General features: G+C 48.2%; 1 protein-coding gene across 5 annotated transcripts; it reads left to right on the plus strand.

Annotated features, from left to right (window-relative positions):
• The first annotated feature begins 716 nt into the window (after positions 1–716).
• Positions 717–13513, plus strand: klhdc4 (kelch domain containing 4). Of its 5 annotated transcripts, XR_011982278.1 has the most exons (13): positions 717–925; positions 1278–1365; positions 1641–1719; positions 1961–2059; positions 2798–2934; positions 3371–3463; positions 4986–5148; positions 6629–6707; positions 7350–7561; positions 9026–9437; positions 10234–10327; positions 10453–10563; positions 13067–13083. XR_011982278.1 is itself a non-coding variant. In XM_072698388.1 (12 exons), the coding sequence occupies exons 1-12, from the start codon at positions 823–825 to the stop codon at positions 13252–13254; spliced, it is 1764 nt and encodes a 587-aa protein (XP_072554489.1). In that variant the 5' UTR covers positions 718–822; the 3' UTR covers positions 13255–13513. The 5 variants fall into 5 exon arrangements, 2 of the variants coding, with proteins under 2 accessions (XP_072554489.1, XP_072554490.1); XR_011982277.1 differs by having other exon boundaries at positions 10234–10563; positions 13067–13094; XR_011982276.1 differs by having other exon boundaries at positions 9026–10327; positions 13067–13090.
• The last annotated feature ends 206 nt before the right edge of the window (positions 13514–13719 follow it).

Below are 13719 nucleotides of genomic sequence, written 5' to 3' on the forward strand. Positions count from 1 at the left end.
TTAAATTTCGGATGCCCCCCCCCGATAAACCTGATTAGCTGTGCCTTTTGTTACTAAGTTCACCCACCTGCATAAAGCATAACACTTTCATTTCGGCAGCCCGCCTGCACTGATGGTACTCGCATCCCTGCGATAGCGCGAGGGCTAACAGACAAGTGACAGCGCAGTGGATTGGTTTCAGTGTGAGGAGGAGCGATCCAGGCAGCATGGTAGGCTAAGCCTCATGGCGTGAGGAGAGAAAAGGAGAGCAGTGCCTCTATTCTGTGTCCAATGCCCAGGAAGTTCAGAAGGCAGGTAGGGCAGTGTTTTAGACAGCTCAGGATGAGACGGCAATGTCTGGGTACCCACAGTGAGATGCACATACAGTGATGAGCAATAGGTGAATTTCTTAGGTATTATGGAGCCTATATCTGTGCACCCTGCTTGCTGTAACCCACAGGTAGGTAATCCTGACAGCAGATGTAGGTATATCTTTGAGAGAGAGTAAGATGGCTTTTAGAAACAAGCGAGACCTGCCAAGTGAGAGGGCAATAACGACGGAGGGCTCAAATAATAAATTACACTTTATATATTGTCATAGTTCACACCATTGTATAATGTTCTCAAAAATTCTTTCGAATTATTAGATTAAGCCTTTCCAAATGTTTTTCATGGCAAAAACATAACTCCTCCGGTCCAGAGGGGGCTCTATACTTACGAGCCGAGGAGTGCTGTCTGTGATCGTCATAGGAAGCGCTGTAGTTCGTACAGGATAGCGTCCATGTGAGTTAACTACACTCCACACGCGTTATCTGTCAACCAGTCAACTAGCAAGCACTGAAAATGGGTAAGAAAAATAAAAAAGAAAAGAAAGTGAAAGGAGCGGAAAAGACCGCTGCCAAAATGGAAAAGAAGGTTTCCAAGAGATCCAAGAAAGATGAGGCAAGTGATATCTAGTTATTTAACTAGTTAGCTTGGTAGCTGCATGTTATTTATTTTTGCTGGAGTTAATTGTAAATTGGTAAGTCGACGGGCTGAGTGAAATGGCAAGATTTATCGGTAAATGCACAGTTTTTAGCGACAAGATAGCTGATTTAATTTTGGAGCTGATCGCATAGCGATTTACTTTTACACGTCCGTGGGATGGCGCTACACAAAACAAGCCACACAGCTCAGTGTTTTTGCTACGGCATTTCAGGTGAAGCACCTCACACTGTAGTAGCGCCCCCTACTGGGACTCGACCCACCTGTGTCGTTAACTCTTGCGCTACCTCCTGGATGTCGTGTGTTACAGGAAGATCTGGAGGCACTGATCGCAGAGTTCCAGTCCCTGGATGCGAAGAAGACGCAAGTTGTAGAAACCGTTTGCCCACCACCTTCGCCCAGGTAAGTATGATGGAGTGCAGAGAATGATAACTTTACTGTATGTGGAATCGGAGACTACCACATTTAAGTGGCTAATGATATGGAATATTTTTTTACGGTTTCCCCCCAAATAATATATTTAAAAAGCTGTTTCCTATACGCACATTGCATTTCTGAAATGTTTCCAAGATTTTAAAAAAAGACCAGAGAAACATCTGGGATCTAACTCTATGTCCAGAGCGGTTACTCATTAAACTGAAGCTCTGTGTTGCACATCTGTCCCCCTCAACCCCCAGGTTGAACGCATCACTATCCGCCCACCCTGAAAAGGATGAGCTGATCCTGTTTGGGGGTGAATTTTACAATGGGAAGAAGGTGAGTTTTGAGTGAGAGCATGTTCTCAAGGATGCTGTGCACTGGCTCTGAGCGCCCCCTCCTGGCTTTCTCTATAATCACACATGGGACCCACATCCCAGGTTCACATTTACAGCTAGAAGGATGTGGCCTTTGTTTGTAAACAGAAGGCTCGTAAACACACTGGGCTGCTGCTGGGTATCCAGGAGGAATGAAGGCTTGGCAGGTGATTAAAGGGCTCTTGTTTTCTGTCTCCTCCCAGACCTTCCTGTACAACGACCTCTTCTTTTATAACATCAAGAAGAATACCTGGGTGAAGTCTGACATCCCCAATCCCCCTCCACGCCGCTGTGCTCACCAGGTACCTTTCACGCCTCCCCTCCCCTCCCATTTGTATTGTGTAGCTGTATTTCAGTGGCTGGCCTTGCAGTGTCTGAACTGGCAGGCAGCCCAGTCAAGTGTCATTTTCACCTATGTCCACTAGAGGGCTGGATTTTCTTTCAGCATGTAAATATAGACGCTCATCTACTTACAGTACAAATGAGATACATTCCGAACAGGCGTTCGTAACTTGAAATGTTCGTAAGTTGTTATTCAGCATTATTTTAAGGGCATACGCAAGTACAAAGAACTAGGATGCTGGGAGTACGTACACTACGCTGCTGCGCGGATGTTGCGGACAGGAAATGGGAGCCCGATGAACACAATTTGGACTTACAGTCCTCTTCATTCATATGTCTGAAAGTTCGTAAGTTGAAAGTTCATAAGTAGAGGAGCTTCTGTATACTTCAGCGTTCTCAAGTATTAAAATTAATTCACCTGACCCCCACTCTGCACACACACCTTTGTGCTTAAAAAAAGCACTAATATCACAGCTGGTGTGCTTAAGCCTTTTGCTTTCTATATTTTCAAGTTGTGAATAGGAATAGCGTACAGTTCCCTGTGCAGTATCAACGGCCTGCTGCTTTGTAGGAGGCCTTGCCCTCGGCTCAGCGTGAAGCCCTTAGCGGTCTCCTGTCCCACCCCCCCTGCCCTCCTTAATCTGCCCGGCTGATCCCATCCTGTCTGTGCCATGAATGTATGGGCTCTGCCTCTGCAGGCGGTGGTTGTTCCTCAGGCTGGGGGGCAGCTGTGGGTCTTTGGGGGCGAGTTTGCTTCACCTGATGGAGAGCAGTTCTACCACTATAAGGACTTGTGGGTGCTTCACCTGAACACACACGTCTGGGAGCAAGTCAAGTAAGTGTGTGTGTGTGTGTGCGTGTGTGTGTGTGTGTGTGTGTGTGCGTGTGTGTGTGGGGCAGCCTGTGGATCTGCTGTAGCCTTTGGAAGCCCCTTCCATTGGAATGCTGGCATTCTGCTGTGCCAGCCTATTCTCACCGTATTTAGAGGCATTTGTGGCATATCGATTCTGACCAAAAGCAGTCAAAAATGAAATGGCAATAGAGTTTCAGCATGATGAGGGAGCAGATGGATGATGTCTTTGACTTTTATCCCCGCATTTTTATGAGCGGCCTCTGCGTTCCACCGTGGCATAGAAATATTGAAGTAGAGTATGTCTGAGTATTGTCAGTTAGTATGCAGTCTGAGTGGATGTGTGTTTATGTCTGTGTGTGGTGTATCTGTGTGCTTACGCATGCTGTTAACTACGTGCAATGCTGTACTGTGTTTCCAGGGTCCCTGGCGCCCCCTCTGGCCGCAGTGGGCACCGCATGGTCCTGAGCAAGAGGCAGCTCCTGATTTTTGGAGGCTTCCATGAGAGCACGAGGTGAGGGTAGGGAGAGAGCTCCGGGTGGAGGGAGAGTGCTGGGTGGGGGTGGGGGGAGAAATCACGCTCTTTATTAACAATCCTTAACCCTTGTATTGTTGTTGTTGTTAATGTTAATGGTTGCGTTTCCCTATTGTCGCGTGTGTGTTTGTCCCTGTCTTGTATGTACACGGTCCGATCGTCGCATGTATTTAGCGTGTGTAAATCTTCCTTCGTGTGTGCATCTTGCAGTTCGGCGTCTGACAACCTTGTGTTTCCCGTCTGTATATTTGGGTTCGGTGCTCGTTGGGTGCCTTTTGTGGTCCTTCTATTTACAATCGCACGCGGAGCATGCTGGGACATGCGCCCCGCCGGAGCTGCGCTAGGATAAAAAAAGGAATCTGGTCACGGAATCTGTTTGTCAACCAAATTTTGTACGTGAACCAATGCATTTTTTTCAGTAAATTTTGGGTTGTGAACCAAATTGTTCGTAGACCACAGCGTTCGTGAGCCGCAGGCACCACTGTATTATGAAATGAGAATGGGTCGGCAGGCTGATCTGCTATCCCAGGACCCCCAGGCTGTTGTACATGTTAGTAGTTACATATCCTCAGTCACTCCAGGAACCGATCTTGTATAAATGAGTTATAATTATAAGTCTCTTCGGGTAACATTGTAAGGTGACCAACAAAATATGGGGGATTGGCTAGCAGCAGGTAGTCTTATTGCACAGACCTCCAGTGTTGCAGGTTCAAGCCTAACCCTGGCGGTGTGTTTTCGGTGGTTTGTGTGCTCCCGCTGTGTTTGTGTGGGCTTACTCCATGCTGGATTGTTGACTCTAAATAGATATTTGCGTGAAAATGTATGTTTATATGTGCAGCATCTTGTCATTGGAGTAACCCGGCCTTATGGCGCTTTTCCACTGTTACCAAATACCGAGCCGGGCCCGACCCAGACCTGCACTTGAAAATTTCCAACCTCCTACTTGAAAAAATACTATACAGCAGCAGAACGGAATGGTTTTGTAATGCAGATATACGCTATTGAATGCTAATTCCGCTATTGTTTCATACTCGCATAACATGGCAGTTCTCACAGACGTGCTAGTGGAAATTAGCACGCCATAGAAAAATAATAATAATAACTGTACATAGTAAATCGTGAAGTACACAGTGTGAACCGTAAATAAGCGTCTCTTCAGTTTTATGTCACTATCGCTGTCCAAACCCAGCAAGGCCCTTACCGAGGCGACCCTCCTGCAGTGGAAAACCGAAATGAACTGGAACCGAGCTGTAAATCATTTCTAATTGCGGTACGGCTCGGCTCCTGTATGCCAATGGAAAAGTGCCATTACTCGCCATTCTTTCTGGGACAGACACTCAGTCACTGCAGCCCTGAGAATAATAGCTAACTGAAAGCGCTATGCCAGATGAATGTGCCAGCCTCAGTCTCTGCCCCGTTCCAGTCCCCCACATCACCTGTATCTGTATACTTCTGTTCGGCCATCTTCATTGATGCCACGACTTGTTGCATTTTGCTTAAGGGATTATATTTACTACAATGATGTTCACACCTTCAACCTGGACACCTTCACTTGGAGTCGCCTGTCCCCCACGGGCACCCCCCCCTCACCCCGATCCGCCTGCGCCCTAACCCCGTCTCCTGATGGCAGCTGCGTCGTCGTCTATGGTGGCTACTCCAAACTGGTGAGGTGCCATTTCCTTTGCCTGTGAGTCTCTGGGGTAGCAGGGGAGCTGGGGGCTGAATAGTGCCCCCCCCTCAGGCAGTGAGAACTTGACATTCTCTTTGTAGTCAGATTTCAATGTGGTTTTTTGGTTCCCAATGTATTTCAGTACTGATTTATTTTCCTGCACACTGCAGCACAATCACCATTTTTGTTTAACCGGGTGCTAATTGCACATCCTCCTTCCCAGAATGCCTCAGTCCACCGAGAGCTTCATATAGATAAGTGCAGACAAATATTATCTGTAATGTGCTGAGATATGGGACATTATCTTGATTTATTATGTGCAGATTTCTCCTGTCAGTCAGAGGCCGGGGGTGTTCAGCTGTCTGACAGGATGATGGAGCTTCTCCACTTGTTTTAGACGTGTCGCTCTCAAAGTGTGGCTTCTGGCTGAGCCCTGTGCGAGTGTCAGCCAGTGGATGCGGGAGGATCCCAGTCCGTATCCGCCACTGCATCTGGCCCCGTTACACGTCCTCATTACTGTCAGGGAAAGCCTCCCATTTGGCCTGAGCAGTTCTGACTTTTTCTCCAATGGAAGTTCGAAGTAGGACTCCCATGTTCACTGATGTACACTGAAGCTGGGAATGGGACATTCATGCCCACTGATACACACTGAAGCTGGGAATGTGACACTCATGCTCATTAATACACATCAAAGCTGGGAGTAGCACACTCATGCTTAGTAATGCACACTGAAGCTGGGAATGTGACACTCGTGTTCATTAATGTACACCGAAGCTGGGAGTGGCACACTCGTGCTCATTAATGCACACTGAAACTTGGAGTGGCACATCTTGCTCATTAATGTACACCGAAGCTGGGAATGGAACACTCGTGCTCATTATTGCACACTGAAGCTGGGAGTAGCACACTCGTGCTCATTAATACACACTGAAGCTGGGAGTGGCACACTCGTGCTCATTAATACACACTGAAGCTGGGAATGGAACACTCGTGCTCATTATTGCACACTGAAGCTGGGAGTAGCACACTCAAGTAAACACGACTGAGGTCTTGGGCTGGTCTGACCCTGCACACACTTCACTATGGCAGCCGTGTAAATGTGGCCACTTCATGGGCTCTGGGATGCAGAGCCTGTTTGAGATGCTATAAATCTGCTTGCAAACACAACACAGACTGACCAGGGCAGGAGGGGGAGCAGGGTGTTGCCTGGCAACAGCAGGTCTGGGAAGGGGAATGAAGCATAGTGAGATTTTCAGGATTGAGAGCAGGAAGGTGGTGCCTAGAAATGCAGAAACACACCCCACCTTGTCAGGAAGCTGCCTGACCCTTAGACAGAGAAGCTTTATAGCTACGAAAGGCAGTTCAGTCTCTGGAGCCCAAGGGTCTGTGTTCTGGTGGCTCAGGCTCACTTTCACCAGGCCTAGCATTACTTGGTAGGTTGTGTGTTGTGCCCTGATGGACATTTTCATCCCCAGAAAGCCAAGAAGGATGTGGACAAAGGCAGCATTCACTCTGACATGTTTCTGCTGAAGAGAGAGGGCATTGAGGACCAAGGTAACGCATCACAAACGTGTCTGTCTCTCTCTCCCTGTCCCTGTCTCTCTGCCTGCCTGTTCTTCTCTGTCTGACTGCCTGTCTCTTGCTGGCTTTACCTACCCATCTCTCTGCCTATCCCTGTCCCTCTGCCTGCCCATCTGTCTTTTTGCCTGTCACTGTTTATCTGTGCCTGTGTCTTTCTGCCAGTCCCTGTCTCTCTCCATGCCCATCCCTCTATCTCTGCCTGTCTCTCTCTGCTTGCCTGTCCCTCTCTCTTTCTCTCTTCCTGTCTCTCTCTCTGCCTGCCTGTGTCTGTCTCTCGCACTCCCTTTGGCTTCCTGCTCTCCTATCTGTCTGTCTGCCTGTCTCTGCCTGCCTGTTCCTCTCTGTCTCTCTGCCTGTCTTTCACTCTCTGCATGTCGCTCTGCCTCTCCCTGTCTCTGCTTCTCTGTCCCTCTCTCTTTCTCTCTGCCTGTTTCTCTCTCTGCCCGCCTGTGTCTCTCTCTCACACTACCTCTGGCGCTCCCTGTCTGTCAGTCTGTCTTCCTGTCCCTCTTTCTCTGCCTGCTTTTCTCCACTTGCCTGTTTAAATTGTACTTTCCAAAATCAAACCACATGTTTGCATTATCCATTCTAAAAGAACTCGCCATTTTGCTCCAGCAGAAAAGTGGGTGTGGTCTCGTGTGAGTCCATCGGGTATGAAACCCAACCCCCGCTCTGGGTTCTCACTGGCCTTGGCCCCAGGAAACCGCTTTTTGCTGTTTGGGGGAGTGTGCGATGAGGAAGAGGAGGAGACGCTGGAAGGAGACTTCTACAATGACCTGTACCAGTACGACCTTGGCAAGAACCGCTGGTTCTCTCTCCAGCTCAAGGTACCTGTGTGGGCCAGTGTGTGTGTGACTGTGCACGGACTGGCCTGTTACTAGAGTGGTTAATGGCTGCGTTGTTTTACATTTTTTTTCTCCTCTTGCATTCCCCATTAGCTGCTGTTTTGATATTCCAATTCTCAGTTAAGATTACGATTAAGATTGATTTTATTCACCCCAGGGGGAAATACAGCATACAGTAGTAACCATGCCGCGCACAGATGAACATGCATGTAGTGCCAAACAGACAAAGACGGTATGCACAGTGCAAACAAATAGAAGTGGTGCGGACAATTTTAAAAACGCACATAGTACACAAAAAGAATACCCTGATTATACACAGAATATTGTAGTATAATATATAAGTATACAGTGGTACCTCAGTTCCCGAACTCATTAGAACTCGAATTTCTTAAAAGTCGAACCAAGCAGTTCGAAAAAAAATGACCTAGAACTCGATTTGAATCTCAGAAGTCGAATCGTGAATGCCGACCTAAGATAACTTGTACGCGCGGGGAAATGAGTCACGCGGCACATTGATAGACAGTAACAGTAATTATTGTTATATAATAAAATACATTTAAAAATAAAGATTTCTTATTCATTATTTTAATATCATTAATAATAAACCATTAATATATTTAATTATAATAATATTGTTGTGCTGAGCGGGGACGGAACAGAGACAAATTCGCAGACGTCAGGGTATCGGGGAATACGGGGTTTAATTACAGGTAAGGCAGGCAAAACGCAGACGGACAATACAATGACCGGACTGGGGAAACAGACTGAAACGCAGACTAAATACAGTGGACTAATGACAACAACCAGAAACAGCTGATCACATGGGGATTCCACAAGGGGTTAACTAGAGGGCGTGGCACACGGAAGGAGCGGACGATCGGGGCAGGACACATTTTTTTTTAACTTTACACATTGTTTGCATACATTTATTTTCTTGTTTTACAAATTACTGTTTTGATAAATGTGCTTAGATGTGTTTAGTACAGTATATGCTCTTCTTGTTTTATTCTGTTCATTTTGTGTTTAAATGCTAAAAAAAAACAAAATTACACCTAAATGTGTTTTTCTTCGGGCTTGGAACCAATTAATTGGTTTTCCATAATTTCTGTGTGCCATGCGATGGACTGGCATCCTGTCCAGGGTGTCCTGCTTGTGTGCCATGCGATGGACTGGCATCCTGTCCAGGGTGTCCCGCTTGTGTGCCATGCGATGGACTGGCATCCTGTCCAGGGTGTCCCCCTTGTGTGCCATGCGATGGACTGGCATCCTGTCCAGGGTGTCCCGCTTGTGTGAGATGCGATGGAATAGCATCCTGTTTGGTGTGTGTGTGTATCAGAGTGATTAAGCTATGAAAATGGAAAGCCACAGATGTGTGGCTGACCTGGCATTTGTAGGCTTGGGTGTATCTGGTTGCCTGTCTTGTCATAGTCATGTTTGGTCTTGCAGGGCTCCAAGTCAGAAAAGAAAAAGCGTCGCCGTGGGAAGAAGGAGCAGGGGGTGTCGGAGGGGCATGGGAGCAAGGAGGGCAAAGAAGCAGAGGAGCTGGAGCAGCATGGCCCCGTGGAAGTGGTCAAGGAGATTGTGGCTGATGATGGGACAGTGATGACAATCAAGGAGGTCATTCCTGGCACTCTGGTGGAGGAGGAAAGCGAGGAGGAAGAGGAGGAGGAAGAGGCCACAGTCGCACCCATGGAGCCCTGCCCCCGGTCCAGTGGCATGGCTGCTGTCAAGCATGGGAAACTCTACCTGTACGGTGGCATGTTTGAGGTGGGTGACCGGCAGTTCACCCTCGGCGACCTCTATGCCCTCGACCTCCACAAGATGGACCAGTGGGAAGTGCTGGTGGAGATGGACCCCAGTGAGTGTTCCTTTCTCTGTTCATTGGCGTGTGTTTGGTATGTCATTATATGAGTTTAAAGTTAGCTGTCACGGAGGCCCATCCGTTAGTTAGCCCAGTGTGATGAGTGAAGTGCCTCAGGGTTCTGTGTTTGGGCCCTTACACATTCTCACCTACATATTCGGCACTGAATTTCACTATGAGTATTTACATATATGTTGAATTGAATAGGTGGTACAGTTGGTTGTTAAAAGACCGGAATGAAATGGTGAAGAGGCCAAAATTTAACATAACTAGGATGAAATCAATTCTCTGTGTGTTATACAGGATGTTCTAGACTCTAGAGAGACCGATTTTCTTTTCTTTTTTTGTAAAGATTTTTCCCTTTTTTTTTTCTGGAGGTTCAGGTGTTTATACCGATCCTTCCGTACGTACACCCCCACACTAGAGTGAAGCAGTTATAACGGGAGTCGCTTAGATCCGTAGAGCCCTGAAAAGGCCAGCTAAGGAGGTGGTACACTGCTGCTTTAGAGGGAGTCCAACAATGGGGCATCAGGAGTGATGCATTTTCCAAGGGTTACTCCACTAAAAGCAGCTGTGGGTGGAGATAAAAGAGCTCTTTTATCCTTCTGTGCCATGTGGTGGGCTGGCATCCTGTTTGGGGTCTGCCCCTATTGTGCAAGACATGTTCCTCACTTAACACAAGTGAAATGGACACGGGGGATAATAGTGGGGGACCAGCTTCACTGTTAAATAACCTGCTAATGAGTGTTAATATGAGCTTCCTGGTACAGAAGACAGACATCTTTGCATTCAGGCTAAGCAAGTCCAGGTTGATCACCTGCCGAACTTTGGTTTGAAGTATCTGGATGAGTAAGATGGGCTGTGCCTTCCAGGCTTCTTCGGTTCCTGTGAGTGTGTGTTATAGATATGTGTTTATATCATTTGCGTTTGTGCGTTTGTGTTGAATGTCGGTTGTGCCTGTGTCACGCTGTAGCTTCAGACAGAAGTTGACTTGATGCTGCTCCACCTGCAGAGACACAGGAGTGGCTGGAGGAGTCTGAGTCTGAGTCGGGAGATGAGGAGGAGGAGGCTGGAGGTGGCGAATTGGAGGACGAAGAGTCCGATGAAGTGTCCGACGACATTGGTAGGTAGTGCTGACCAGCAGGGGGCGGCTGGCATTGGTCCCATTTACCCGTCCAGGTTAGGGAGCATGTGAGGGATAGAATTCTGAAGGCGTTTGGATTGGGAGCATTGTCAGTGTGCCCCTGCAGGCCTTGGCTGACTTGTGACTCGGTGTGCTCTGCATTCTGGCCCACAGGCATTTGCTGACCGCTGGCTCGGTGTGCTCTGCGCTCTGCCTCGCAGGTCTTTGCTGATCTGTGGCTCGGTGTGCTCTGCATACTGCCACACAGGCCATGGCTGAGCTCTGGCTCGGTGTGCCCTGCATTCTGTCCTGCAAGTCTTTGCTGACCTGTGGCTCGGTGTGCTCTGCACTCTGTCCCGTCAGCTTTTGCTGACCTGTAACTCAGTGTGCTCTGCATTGTGCCCCGCAGGCCTTGGCTGACCTCTGGCTCGGTGTGCACTGCATTCTGCCCCACAGGCCTTTGCTGACCTCTGGCTCGGTGTGCTCTGTATTGTGCCCCGCAGGCCTTGGCTGACCTCTGGCTCGGTGTGCTCTGCATTCTGCCCCGCAGGCCTTGACTGACCTCTGGCTCAGTGTGCTCTGCATTGTGCCCCGCAGGCCTTGGCTGACCTCTGGCTGTGTGCTCTGCATTGTGCCCCGCAGGCCTTGGCTGACCTCTGGCTCAGTGTGCTCTGCGCTCTGCCCCACAGGCCTTGGCTGACCTCTGGCTCAGTGTGCTCTGCATTGTGCCCCGCAGGCCTTGGCTGACCTCTGGCTCAGTGTGCTCTGCGCTCTGCCCCACAGGCCTTGGCTGACCTCTGGCTCAGTGTGCTCTGTATTGTGCCCCACAGGTCATCTTCACTGTCCTGTTCTGGCTGCTTAGCTCCTGCATCTATACATAGCACCATTCAGCTTTTACCCATTTGTAAAGCTGGATGTTGTCCTGCACCATTTTATTTTGTCTTGAGTAGCAGTACCAGGGAACCTGACAGTACAGCTTCTTGACACAACTCTGTCTTTTTACATGCAAGGTCTGGAACCATGGGTGTAGTGTCTATGTGATGTTGTGTTTTCTTGCAGGCAGATATGGTTTTAGCCATGACTGGGAAGTGGACTTGAAGTAGATTAGACCATTCCTTAGTCTCACCTTAGAACCATGGTAATGAGGCTATAGATCAGTTTCAGTTCGACAAGATCAAGGAGTGGTCTCACATGTGGTTATCTGAGGCACAAAACCATCAAGAATGGGATAATGTTTTATATTTGGTATGTAAAATAATATTTTAAATACCCGGAGAAGTATTTCATGTAACATGCAGTTTTTTTTTGGTGTGATGGGTTTTGAATTGGAGAATTTTGACTTTGTGATTGTGCTTCAGTCGCCCAGTAGCTGCAGAGAGCCTCCTAATCACAGAAAATATTTCTTACTCCCATCAGCTATGAAGAACGTGTGAAATCATGTTACGACCAGTGAAATCTGTCAAGAGGTTAATGCTGAAATTGCATCATAACCTGAACCTTATTATTTTAGAACAATGCAGATGGAGCTTGGGCTGCCTGGCTGCATTTGCACGCGTATCTTCCGTACGTGTGAGTGGTTTTGCACAGGCACCTTGACCCTTCTGTGATTTTTGGGATTCTGAATGAGCTGAACAGCCAGGACCCGCATTTTTTTCCCCCCCATTTCACAGGTGTACAATCTGTCTTTCAGTCATAAATCTGTCAGGGGTGGACACCACCTCCATCTGCTCATGTACCTGAGTGTGTAGACGTGTGCAGGGCTCTCGCTCCATCTGCCGTGGCCTCGTCCTCACGAGGATGCGTCCGTAAAATGTGCGGTGCTCTGGGATGTCATAGACGCAATTTTCCCTGCATCACTGGGTCGCCCGTGGCGGACAGGTGCAGCAACCTAAAAGATTCCCGATTTTAACTTGGAAGAAACAAATTGTTCTCCATAATGGTTCCTCTGCTCAAAATTCACTGAAGGATGAATTTTTATTCTGCTGTCTGTCTCCTCCTCTGCCACCTCATAAATAAGCTGGTAAACCAGGAGCTTTGTGTACAGCCTCTCCTGGTAGCAGTGGCTATAACATGGGCTTGTTGGGCGTTGGGTATGTTTTATAGCTTGTTGGCCACCAGGAGTTCTGCTGCTGACAGCGGGAGCTTCAGGAGCTACAGATGGAGGAAGACTGAGAAAGCAGTAGTAGTTGCGCTTGTCTGGCTGTCCGCAGTGGCAGCATACCTAAGCACAGCAGCAGAACCAGCAGTAGCAAAAATAGTAGCAGTGAAGTGGCAGTGCCACAACTGGCGGCACTGGCACGAGCATTGTTGCCAGTAGCGTTAGCAATAGCATTAGCAGTAGCTTTAGCAGCAGCATTAGCAGTTCCAGTTGTACCAGTCACACTGCCAGTAGGATCAGCCGGAGCAGAAGTAGCAGTTGTGCATACAGTTGATACAGCAGCAGTCTTTGCTTTATCAGCATTGTCCAGAAACAGGAGCATTGACAGTCTATCCTCTCTTTTAGAAGAGGAACATCCTCTGGTGAAATCTGGCGAGACGTTAGCCGACTTTCAGACCCGCACGGAAGCGTACTGGCTGCATCTGGCCCGGGCCAACATGGGTCCTGATGCCAAGGACAAAAAGGTGCTGAAGGTGGGACAGGCCATGGCGAAGGTATCCTACGAGGAGCAGGAGGGAGCAGCCCGGTCCTGACCTTCGTGGGATTGTGTGCCTGCATGTGTGTGTGAGCATATGCGTGAATGAGCTCATGTATTTGTGTTCCTCTTAGTATGCATGTACATTGTGAGCCCAGATCTGTAAATACTGACCCACAAAGAGGCCTCTATCTCTATCTTTGCCTGCTGTTTCTCTCTTTGGAAACGCATCATGTTGCTTTTTCTGTATTGTGTACTGGAGTGCATGTAGCCAGTCTGACACTAGTCTCTACTGTACAATAAAGTTTTTAGAAGGACTGGTGACTGCTTGTGCTCTGTCCTGATTGTGGGGAGGGGCCGGCTTTTATTTCAGCAGGAGTGCGGTTATGGACCTTTGAGTCGCCTCTTGCCGTTTCCTGAGCTACCTTTCTTCCCAATTCCTTCCTGTCGCAAATGGTACTTTCTTCATACTATTAGCAAGTGGAAGGGGATGGCAAATGAACCCATGTCCTTGGGTGGACTG

Source organism: Paramormyrops kingsleyae, chromosome 13, assembly GCF_048594095.1.
Source record: "Paramormyrops kingsleyae isolate MSU_618 chromosome 13, PKINGS_0.4, whole genome shotgun sequence".
NCBI lineage: Eukaryota > Metazoa > Chordata > Actinopteri > Osteoglossiformes > Mormyridae > Paramormyrops > Paramormyrops kingsleyae.